This window comes from Rissa tridactyla, chromosome 22 (assembly GCF_028500815.1).
Source record: "Rissa tridactyla isolate bRisTri1 chromosome 22, bRisTri1.patW.cur.20221130, whole genome shotgun sequence".
In the NCBI taxonomy this organism is placed as follows: Eukaryota; Metazoa; Chordata; class Aves; order Charadriiformes; family Laridae; genus Rissa; species Rissa tridactyla.
In genome coordinates this window covers 2,434,594-2,445,605 of record NC_071487.1, presented here as the reverse complement: position 1 = coordinate 2,445,605, position 11,012 = coordinate 2,434,594, and the positions used below count along the sequence as shown (strand labels likewise).

Here is an 11,012-nt window from a genome sequence, read left to right as displayed (position 1 = left end):
TGCAGCCCGCTGGGAGTGCGGCCGCAGGCACCAATGGAGGGACCCGGGGACAACGGCTTTGCCAAAAAACCGGCCAGCCCAGCACCACGGGATGAGTTAGAGCATGGATGTACTGGAGCACGGCTTCCCCCACGGTGGGGTGAGCCCCGCCAGCTACTCCAAGCCCAGCAGGGTCCCTCATGCTTCCAGCCGTGGGGGTTTTCTCCATCCCGCTGCCCTCCATCCAGGCTGGCCTAATCCTCGGCAGGCAGCCTGCGGTGCGGGAACTGCCTCTGGATCTCGGCGCGCACGTCGTCCTGCACGGGGAGAGAGGGGGATAGGGGAGGGCTCTGCCCGGAGCGGGGTCCGAGGCAGCTCGCTCTGCCCTGTCCCAGCATTCCGGGGCACCCATCCTCTCCCCATCTCCCTGGTCCTCACCGCCTGGCCGAGCTGTCCCAGCAGCGGGACGAGATGCAGCAGTTCCTCGTCCCGTGGGTCCCCCCACCACCTTGGCACCGAGATCCAGTTGTCAGCCTGGGGAGAGAAGGCAAACGCTGGCCATGGAGGAGCTGGGGGGGACCGGTGCACACAGATCTCCCACCATGAGAGCCAGCGCTGCCGGTACCTGGGCAGGGAAGCCCTGGATGGTGTGGTCCAGGGCCACCATCTTGGCCAGGTCCCTGCCCAGGTGGGTCAGGTCCTTCCAGTAGCAGCCATGGGCACAGAGACAGTCCTGCTGGGAGAGGCAGAGCCTGGAGGGAGAGACAGAGCCTGTGGTGGAGACCAGTCCCTGCCACGCAGAAGGTCCCCAGCGGAGTTTCACCAAGGCCATCACCTGATCAGCTTCTTCTTGGGGTCCAGCACATCCAGGACCTTCTTGGCATAGTCCTGCTTCGCGGTTGTGAAGATGCAGATCTGGGGAAGCAGGTGAAGGTCCCTGCACAGGCTGCCCAAGTCCTCCCCACCCCCCGTGCAGTAGCACCCCGCCGGCTCCCTGCAGACCCTGGGGGAATGCGGGGGCTCCGGGTACCTCGTACGTCTTGGAAAGGCTCTCCAGGAACTGCTGCACATGGGGACGCAGCTTCACGTGGACCTGGAAGGGAGCAGCATCTCCAGACAGCCCCAAAAAACACCAGCACTCATGTCCTGACACCAAGGTGTCCCCCAAGAGGGTATCCAGCACCTCGAGCAGGATATTGGGGACCCCTCAGCCATCCCCTCCCCTGCAATTTCAGCCCCCAGGTCCTCCTTCCCCTCTGGCCACAAGGGGAGGACACAGGCACAGAGGCCACGTGGACACCGTGGCTCGTCACAGCCCTCCGTGCCCACCCTGGGGACCCAGCACCCCGCCGTCCCCACGCGGGCACCCACCTCGTAGGACTCCCCCTGGAAGACCGTGCCGAAGGTGGCCGCGGCACCCTGCTGCCACCCGGCCAGCACGGAGGAGCAGACCAGGATCCCCTCCTGCAGGCAGGGAGCAGAGTCAGACCCCAGCCCTGGGGCCACAGCCCCCCCTGGCCCCCCCAGCTCACCAGCTCCAGGACGAGGGTGCGCTCCGGCGTGCTCCGGGTCTTCCGGGGACCATCCCTGCCGGGCATCGGGACCACAGGGACCAGCCTGGCCGGAGGAAGGCAGAGGCTCGGCGACGCTGTAGGGCTGGTGGGGGGGACACACAGGGACCCCCTCCTGCATACTCACAGGCTGGGGACAGCGGGGCCCTGGCACTCATCCATGGGGAGCCCCGAGAAGTAGGGACCCTTATAGCAGGGCTGCAGGGGGGGGCTGGCAGGCTCTGGGGGACAGAGGGGTCCCATCAGCCCAGCCTGGGGCAGCCCCCCCGTCCTCAGGCAGGGATTGCCCCGGGGGGGACACACACTCACCCCTTTCCCCGGCACAAGGGGGAGCCGACGCCGGTCGGCGACGCTCTCCGAGACGCAGCTTTGCCAGACGGCCTTTCCCAGGGGTGATGGGCACCAAGGGGGGACATGGGACACGCTCCCAGGGGTCCCAGCCCTGCAGTGGGCAACGCTCCCCCTGATCCCCCTCTCTCTGCCGGCTCCTGGCCCGCCGGCGAGCCCCAGCCTTGGTGGCCGAGAGACCCAGGTCCCCGCTGCTCTCCCTACGGGGTCTCTTTGCGCGTGGCGTGACTGTCCCCAAACCCGCCATGGCTGGGACAGCCAGACAGGGATGCCCCAAGGTGACAGCGCAGAGCCCCGGCCCTGGGGCTGCCGGGCATCACTCGCTCCAAAAGAGCTGCTGGAGCCAGGGGTGCTGCCACCCCCCCAAACCTCAGGGACCCACAGACACAGCAGCAGGGGACCCACCCTGCCCAGGGACAACCCCCAACAAGCCATGGGGGGGTGGGAGGGGGCACTTTTATAGGGCGGAGACACCTTCCCGGCCCTAATCACGCCAACGAGCCTCTGCCCGTGCTCCGGAGCACCCGGCATCACCCAGGCTTCACTGGGACCAGCTGGGGAGCCCAGTGCAGAGCCCCAGCTGCCCCCAGGGCTCCTCTCTGGCTCCTGCTGATTAATTACCCCATGTGCTAAAAGCCCTCCTGGGCTGGCAGCTGCCACTCGGGGCACCCCAGGGCCCCCACCCCAGACACCCCCCAGCTGCAGCCCCAGTCCCGTGCCCGGTTTGGGAGCAGTCACCAGTGACACGAGCTGGGAGAGCTCAGCCCTTTCCCAGCATCGTCTCCAAACCCACTCCCGTATGGTTGCGAGACCACCCCGGGAGCCCGGGGCGGGTGACGCACCCCACGGTGCCCAGCGCAGCGTTCCCGGGGTGGTCGTCCCCACAGCACCCCCGGGCACGTCCCCTCCCCACACGGGCCCCACGGTTGTGCCCGCCAGCCCGCGGGTTGGGTTACGGGCGAGGGGGCTCCGACACAGGGAGGGACCCGCTCGCCTCCGCCGGAAGAGAGATAAGCGGCGGGTCCCCGACCTCGAAAGGCAGCGGCTGGCGCGTGTCCATCTCGGGGACAGGGACACGCTGCTGGGCAGGGGCATTGCTCCGGGGGCTCAGCACGGGGATGCGGGAGGGGACCCCCACACAGGCACCCCGGGGTGGGGAGGGCCAGGAAGGGGCACACGGCGAGCGAGGTGATATAAGTGTTTATTTTCTGCAAAAAAATAAATTACCTCCCTCCTCCACCCCCCCGCCCAGCTCCCCGCAGCCAAATCAACCCCAAAGACGGCGACATGCCCCACATGGCGGAGGGCGGGACGGGGGTCCCTGCAGACCCCGGCCCTTCCACGGCCATGGAAAGGGCTCGGTGCACGGCAGGAGCGTTTCCAGCCCTCCGAGTCCCGCCGGCTGCCCCCTCCCCAGGCGATGGAGCCGGGGGGGGCTCAGGGCGGCCGGGGCTGGGGGCAATGCCGGGCCGCCTCCCGCACCAGGCGGTCCTCGCGGGGCGTCCATGGCCGGGCGTAGCCGTCGTCCTGCAGCAGGATGCGGTTAAGCGTGCGCTCGTAGTTGACGTGTCGCCGCGCCATGAGCAGGTACTCTCCGCCCTCCCGGAGCGGGGGGCAGCCGCAGGTGTTGGGCACCCACAGGTACTCCCGGGCCACCAGCGGGAAGCGGTGGCGGTACGGCGTTTTCACTTCCACCTCATAGCGCGTCTCCTGCCCCACAAAGCGCCGTGCCAGGATCCGGCCCTGGAAGACTGTGGGGCGAGCACAGGGCATCCTGAGCCAGGCACATCCCCCGGCATCGCCCCGAGCCCCTTCCCACCCCCGGCGCTCACCGAAGTCGCTCTGGCAGAAGTGCCGGACGCGCTGGGAGCGTCCCTTCGCCGGGCGGCACCTCCCGCATCGCCCTGCGGGGGGCAAAACTGCAGCAGTTTAGGGGGGAGAGGGGACATGGCACCCCCAAAACCCCCTCCTGCAGTGGGGGGAGGGTTCATTGGGGGTCTGCACCCCATAAGGAGAGAGGGGACACACTGAGCTCATGAGGGTCCTGGGGAGGGTTAAGTCAGGGGGAACTTTTTTAGGGTCCCCATCTCACAGCGAAGCTCTGGGGTTCCCCAGGACCCTTCCCACAACAGAGATGCCGGGGGTGTGGGGGACTGTGGGGACCCCCACGGGGGAGCAGGCACCTGCGGCAGCCCCGGCCCCGCTCCGGCCAGGGGGGCTCCTCGGTGGCGGCTCCACGGCAGAGCCCCTGGGCTGGGACGGCAGCATGGGGACCGGGGTGACCGGCAGCTCCTGGGGCGGGGGGCTGCCAGCCCCCCGGGGCTGGGGCTGCCGCAGGGGGCTGGCGTCGCCGCGGCTGGGCTGGGGGTGCCTGCGGGGCAGCCAGAACTCGTACTCAATGCCGGGGTTGGGCTCCTGCAGCAGGACCTGCGCGGGCAGGGGCAGAGCTAAGGGGAGCGATGGGGGCCAGGGGCCGACTCTCCCCATCCCCGCGCCGCCCCCACCCTCACCATGACGTGCAGATCCTCGTCGGTGGGTCCGGGCGCCTCCAGGCTCTCGGTGCCGTCGGGAGCCCGGGAGTATTGCAGCCGGGTGCCGGCCACCTCGTATGGCCCCGGCCAAGCGATGGACCAGTCCCCATTGAGCACGTAGCGCCCATCACTCGTCATCAGGGCTACGGGAGGGAGCGTGTCCGGGGGCCGAGCACCACACGGTCCCCGGGACCCCCCGCGCCAGGCTGGGCTGGGGGTGGGGGGCAGCCCCAGATGCCTGGGTCCCCACCGGAGGCCTCTCCCCGAGCGGGGAGGGCAGCGTGGGCTGGGAGAGCTGCTGGTCGGGGCTCGGGAGAAATCTGCTTTCTTGTAAGAACTTGGCTTCGGTCCCAAGCCGGCGCCAAACCCTGGCGTGCAAAACCCCCCCCACCACCACCACCGGCGAGCCCCGGTCCCAGTGGGGGACGGGGCCCCGAGTGCATCGGGAGGGGGACTGGGGGGGGGGGGTGGGGCGGGTTTGGGGATGGGGGTCCTGGTCCTGGTCCCGCAGTGGCTGGGCTGGCCCCGTTCCAGCTCAGCCCTTCCCAAAACCCACGGCCGCGGCCTCTGGAAAAATGCCCCAAGCGCCCGAGAGTTCACTGAACCCGCGATGCTCGAAAGAGCATCCGAGCGGGGGAACCGGCACAGCACGGCACGGCACCGCACGGCACGGCCACCCCCTGCCCTGCCTGCACCCATGGGTGGCACCAGCCAGGACGGACTGGAATGGACTGGGACTGACTGGGATGGAGACAGGACGCGTCCTACCGAGGTAGTTGCGGCTCTTGTCCGTCACCTTGATCTGGGTGGCCCCAGCTGGGATCTTGGTCACGTTCATGTACCCAAAATAACCTGCTGGGGGGGGCAGAGTCAGGGCAGAGCTGGGGCACGGCTCGAGGGGACAGCCCAGGGATGGGGGGGACGGGGCTGGGGCAGGAGGGGACCGGGCACAGAGGAGCTCTGGGTCTGGGGCAGCCCCAGCCCCGTCCCAGGCACCAGCAGCATTAACCCAGCCGGGCCCCACGCGCTGGGACATCCAGGGCACCCAGCGATGGCCCTGGGGGGCCCCGAGGTGCCATCCAGGGCTGTCTGCCCTCACGGGCATCATCATCCCCCCAGCACGGCCAGACGACCCATGGACACTGGAAATGGACACAAGGACCCTGGGTGCCCCCAGAGACCCCTGAAAACCCCTGGGGACCCCATTGGTGCCCCAGCGACCCCCCCACCAAGCCCCCAGAGGAGCGATACCCTCTGCAACAAGGCAAAATATCCCCAGTGAGGGGTCCCCTCCCATCCCACTGTCCCTGTCCCCGCGTGTTGGGGGTTCAGGGATACTGCCCTGGTGGCGATGGGGCAGATGGAGAGGGGACAGGGTGACAGGGGACCCAGGCGATGCCTTGGGGACAGAGACGGGGGACGGGAGGACAGGGGAGCCAAGAGCCAAAGCATTCACCCATGGAGGGGGCCGGGGCAATGGTTCATTCACCGGAGGAGGGGTCCGCGCCCTGGAAGAGCCGGTGCACGAAGAGACACGTGTCGTGGCCGCCGCCGCACTGGCCGCAGGCGTCGGGCCGCGCGCCCGAGCCCAGGATCCCGTCGCAGCCCACGCTCTGCGGGGAGCCGAGACGCGGCCTCAGGTGGGGGGGCTCAGAGATGGGAGCCCTGGGGGTCCCAGCCCCATGTGCACCCACCAGGCAGCGCCCGCTGATGCAGAAGTCCGGGGAGCCGGGGCCGCAGCGGGTGCCGTCCAGCACCCGGCCGAAGGTGTAGTAGAAGTTGTGCCCCTCGGCCAGGCAGTTGAGGTCGCAGACGTTGGGGGCTGCCGGAGCCCGCCGGGAAGGGAAGGGAAGGGAAGGGAAGGGAAGGGAAGGGAAGGGAAGGGAAGGGAAGGGAAGGGAAGGGAAGGGAAGGGGGTGACGCCAGTGGCAGCGATGGCCCCCGGTCAGCCCCCCAGTGATGCCGCCTGCCACCCCAGGACTCACCTCCATGGAAGGGCACCCAGCGGTACCGCGCCGGCGTGCCCAGGACGGGCTTGTTGTCGTAGAGGGAGCACTGCATGGCACGGAAGGGCACCGAGCCGCCGGGGCAGCCCTGCGGGAGCGGCAGGATGGAGCCCAGGGGACCGGGAAGATGGAACCCCGTGGGATGGGGACCGGGACTGGCCATGCCGTGGCCCTCGCACGCTCACCTGGAGCTGGCAGAGCCGGTACTGCCGCGGCTCGCCCGTGCACAGGTCCTCCTCAGTGAACCTACGGCCACAGCGTCAGCGCGGGGAGGCCGGGGCGCAGCCCCCCCGAGCACCCCCGCCTGCACCCTGCGTCCCCCACGGGGACCTGCCCCATCTTCGGGGCTGGGACACGGAGCCACCGAGCTGCAGCCGCGCTGGGAGTGATGCACCCCCACGGGGGAGCAGGACAGGGGACCACGATGTCCCACGTGGGGCTGCATCCTGCCGGAGCTGCACCCCAGGATGGGGGCAGCAGGGTCCAGCTCCCCCCGCCCCCCCCCTCCTCCGAAATCAGGCTGAAATTTGGCCAGGGCGTAATGTGGTGCCGAGGGCCTGCGGGGACACGTGGGGGAGCGGTGGCAGAGCTGTGCTGCGGGATTTGGGTGCTGCGGGGGGTGTAGGGGAGCGGGGACGCCCCGGGGGGGGGGCCATGCTGCCCCGTCCCCCACTCACCGCAGGCACCTCCGGGTGCGGAGGGCGACGCCGTCCCCGCAGGAGCTGGAGCAGGAGCTCCAGGGTCCCCAGGGCCCCCAGGTCCCCCGGGCCGGCTGCCGGCGGGGCCGAGCAGGGACTGGGGGCTCGGGGACCCACACAGGCGTCCCCAGGGCTGGGTCCTGCGTGGAGGAAGGTGACGGTCAGCACCGGGGGCCGGGCTGGAGCAGCCCAGGGGTTCGCCCCGCGCACCCCGAAACCCCTCACCTGCGCCGTGCCGACGCCGCAGCCCAGGCTGAGCCAGGCCAGGAGCAGCAGCCGCCAGCGGTGCCTGCGGGAGCAGAGAGCCCTTGAGGGACCGGGGCGGGGGGGGGGAGGCTGGCAGTGGGGTGCCCCCCATCCCAACATGTGCACCCCACGGGGACCCCGGCCAGGGGGAAGGAGGGGAGCCGGGGACAAGACGAGTGTCCCCGCCGCCGCTGGGGACGCGGGGTCCGGTGCGGGTGGGCGCAGGCGAGCGGGCGACGCCGCGTCCCGCACATGTGCCCGGGCGGCTGCGGGCACGGGACACGGTCCCGCCGTCCCCCCCCGCCCGCCACACACACACCCCGGCCCCGCCGCACCCCCCCGGGCCCCGCGGCGGGGAGCCGGGCCGGGCTCGCTGCCTGCCGGGACAGGACCAGACCTGCGCGGCGGGGGCCGGGACGCCGTGTCGCTCCCTCCGCCGGATCCGGCCCCGCCATGGGGCGAGCAGGATGGGGGGCAGCGGGGCGGGGGGGGTGGGGCGGGGGGTGTCCCAAAGCGCCTGACCCTGGAGCACCCCAACGCCCCCAGCCCGGGGGTGCAGGGGGGTGCCGGGGTCCCAGCCCCGCGTCGGGGAATCCCGGTTTCCTCCCGCCGCGCCTCTTCCACGGGGACCGGGGGGTCGCGAGTGGCCGCCCGCAGCCCCGGACGCCTCAGTTCCCCCGGGGGGGCAGGGGATGGCGGGGGAAGGGGGGGGAAGGGTCGCGGTGCCGCCCTGCGGAGGGGGAGCCGGAGCCCGGCGATGGTGGGGTGATGCCCAAACCCCGCTGGCGGCCGGGGGGGGTGGGGGGGGGGGGCCTCCCCGTGCCTCAGTTTCCCCGCAGGAGCGGAGCTGATCCCCGGCGGGGTGTAGAGGGTGTAGAGGGGGGGTGTCTTGGGGGTCCGCGAGGGGTTAAGGAGAAATCGGGACCTTACCCTGTACCGTGGGGTTCCCCGCGGGGGACCGGGCCGCCCCGACACCTCCAACCGGCCATGCCGCCCTTCGTCCGGGGAGTCCCGGCGGTTCAGTCCCGGCCCGGAGTCCCGGTGTCGGCGGGAAGGGGGGACCCGGGACGATCGGGCATCGCCTGCGCAGCTCCGGGGGGGCCGGGCGAGGCTCCCCCCCCACACCCCTCCCGCTCGCCTCCCGTCCCTCCCCGCCGCGTTATTAATATCCAGCCCCAAAGGTGCGCCCAGCCCTCCCCGGCCGCCCGTTAACCCTTCGGGGCCCGGAGCTCCGGCGGTCGAGGGGGGCTGGTGGGGTCCGGGGGGGGGGGGGGGCGCAGATGCTGCTCCGCAGCATCTGCGCCCCCCCCCCCCCCCGGACCCCACCAGCCCCAGCTGTACAGGGGAAAGGGCAAACAGAAACCCCCCCACCCTATCTCATCCTGATCCAGGACCCTCCTGTTCCCCCCTGATGCTGGGCATCCCGTGGGGGGTCGCAGTGGGGGTCCCCGCTCAGTGATCGGTAGATGCAGTGGAATGTGCTGGGGGGAGCTTGGGGTGCCGCCCCCCCCACCCCGCCACCAGCTGTGCCCCTCACACCCAGCACCATTAAGTCCCCCCCGTAGGGCAGCCCCAGGCACCCCCAGCCCGGAGATGAAGGGGTTACGGTGTGGGGGGTGTCCCCTGGGGTGTCCCCTCCGAGGAGCAGAGCCCGGAGGATGCCCGGGGGTGGCGCAGGGGACGAGCTCCCCGGATGGTACATCGAGGATGCGGGTAGCGGGATGCTCTACAAGCGGGGACGGCTCCTGGGAGAGGTAAATCCCCCATTGCCCCCATCCCTGCACCCCCCAGACAGCCCCTTCCCCCAGCCAGCACCCCCTCCCCACGGGGCAGCCCGGCAGCATCACACACCCGCACCCCATGGGGCTGCAGGGGGTCCCCGAGGTGTCCCGTTCTGAGGGGCACCCACCGCATCGCCTCTGGGGAAGGGGAAACTGAGGCAGCGGGGAGATGTTGGGACCGAGACAGAGCAGAGCCAGCGCTGGGGCCAGCGCCAACCGGGTCTCCTGGGCCCCTTGGCCCCTGGGAAGAGCATGTGGCTGGGCACCCCGACACCCGGGACCCCCTTCCGCGGCGGCCTCTCGCCCCAGGGTGCCACACTGCTCATTGCTGTGGGACCATCCTCCCAGGGTGCCTTTGGGCGCTGCTACCAGGTGATGGAGGTGGCCAGCGGCAGGGTCTACGCGGCGAAGGCTATCCCCCGAGCCCGGCTGACCACGGTGGGCATCAGGGAGAGGGTGAGTCTGGGGGACGCACAGAAAGTCCCCAGGGAGGAGGTGGGCGGGCGATGCCCACAGGGACCCCACAGAGCCCCACAGCCCTTGCCCCTTCTCCCTCCTTCCCGGGTCGCTGGGTGGGTTCCCATCCCCGTCTCCCCGAGGGTATGTGGTGGGGGTCCCCGGATCCAGGGGGTACCGGGGCCGGGGGGGCTGCCAGGCTCACGCCGATGCAGGTGGAGCGGGAGCGGGAGCTGCACGGCCGCCTGCGCCACCGGCACATCGTCCGCCTCCATGGGCACTTCGCCGACCGCAGCCACGTCTACCTGCTGCTGGAGTACTGCAGCCGGAGGGTGAGTGAGCGCCGGCACCCCAAAATGGAGCGCCCTGCTGCTGGGGCTTCGCCGGGCCCCGAGCTGGTGCCTCGCTCCGTCCCCAGTCCCTCGCCGACATCCTGCGGGCGCGGGGGAGGCTGACGGAGCCAGAGGTGCGGTACTACCTGCGGCAGATCATCTCGGGGCTGCGCTACCTCCACGGACACGGCATCGTCCACCGGGACCTCAAACCGAGTGCGTGGGGCAGAGCCGGGGAGGCGGGAGGGCGAGGTGACCGCGCCAGCCCCGCTCCGGCTCATCTCCCTCCACAGGTAACTTCTTGGTGACCGAGGAGATGCAGGTGAAGATCGGGGATCTGGGGCTAGCACGGCAGGAGGCTCCGGCCAGCCGGCGCTGGGGGTAAGTTGGGGCTGCAGCGCTGCCCGGGGGGGGCTGCGGGGCTGGGGGTCACCCTGCCGATCTCCCCAGGGCGATCTGTGGGACCCCGGGCTACCTGGCCCCGGAGGTTTTGGACCGTAAGGGCCATGGGGTGCCCTCGGACATCTGGGCTCTCGGCTGCGCCATGTAAGTGGGTACCTGGAGGGAGGGAAGGAGGGCGGGGGGTGCTCCCGGCCCCGCTGAGCAGTTGAACCCCCCCCAGGTATGCGGCGCTGACGGGCAGCCCCCCGTTCGAGGCGGCTCACCGGCAGGAGCTGTACCGGTGCATCCGGGCAGCGCGGTACCCACTGTCCCCCCACCTCTCGCCCCGCGCCCGGGCTCTCATCGCCCGCCTGCTAGCCCCCGAGCCCGCGGCACGGCCCAGCCTGCGGGACGTGCTGGACCACGGCTTCTTCACCCAGGTGCGGGGCCGGCGGGGGCGGGGGACAGCCCACAGGGACACAGGGGGACACAGTGGGTCACTGCCTCTCGCTCCTCAGGGCTTCACGCCTGACAGGCTGCCGCCCCACGCCTGCCGCTCGGTGCCCGTCTTCGTGGGGCAGGACCGACTGTGCAGACTGGTGCGGGGGGCTGCCGTGGCGCTGGTGAGGGGGTGGCCGTGCCGGGAGCACCGGGACTCAGCACCCTGCCACCCCGGAGGACAG

General features: G+C 71.1%; 1 protein-coding gene across 3 annotated transcripts; it reads right to left on the bottom strand.

The window, feature by feature from the left end:
- Nucleotides 1-3,086: 3,086 nt before the first annotated feature.
- Nucleotides 3,087-8,496, bottom strand: ADAMTSL5 (ADAMTS like 5). Of its 3 annotated transcripts, none has more exons than XM_054181943.1 (12): nt 8,310-8,496; nt 7,359-7,422; nt 7,113-7,273; nt 6,621-6,681; nt 6,415-6,523; nt 6,124-6,251; nt 5,919-6,042; nt 5,198-5,284; nt 4,409-4,572; nt 4,082-4,325; nt 3,731-3,802; nt 3,087-3,649 (listed from the first exon to the last, which is right to left on the bottom strand). In XM_054181943.1, exons 1-12 carry the CDS (start codon nt 8,366-8,368, stop codon nt 3,336-3,338), a joined length of 1,587 nt encoding a protein of 528 aa, XP_054037918.1. In that variant the 5' UTR covers nt 8,369-8,496; the 3' UTR covers nt 3,087-3,335. The 3 variants fall into 3 exon arrangements, with proteins under 3 accessions (XP_054037918.1, XP_054037919.1, XP_054037920.1); XM_054181944.1 differs by having other exon boundaries at nt 5,198-5,281; XM_054181945.1 differs by having other exon boundaries at nt 3,440-3,649; nt 4,082-4,345.
- Nucleotides 8,497-11,012: the final 2,516 nt, after the last annotated feature.

What these genes read in the sequence shown, in the direction of transcription:
- ADAMTSL5 (XM_054181943.1), bottom strand. Translation starts at nt 8,368, where the DNA reads ATGGCCGGTTGGAGGTGTCGGGGCGGCCCGGTCCCCCGCGGGGAACCC. An exon ending in GCGGCGTCGGCACGGCGCAG is followed by an intron (nt 7,274 to 7,358) that starts GTGAGGGGTTTC and finishes TCCTCCACGCAG; the next exon opens with GACCCAGCCCTGGGGACGCC. An exon ending in CGGGGCCGGGGCTGCCGCAG is followed by an intron (nt 3,803 to 4,081) that starts GTGCCTGCTCCC and finishes TGCCCCCCGCAG; the next exon opens with GGCGATGCGGGAGGTGCCGC.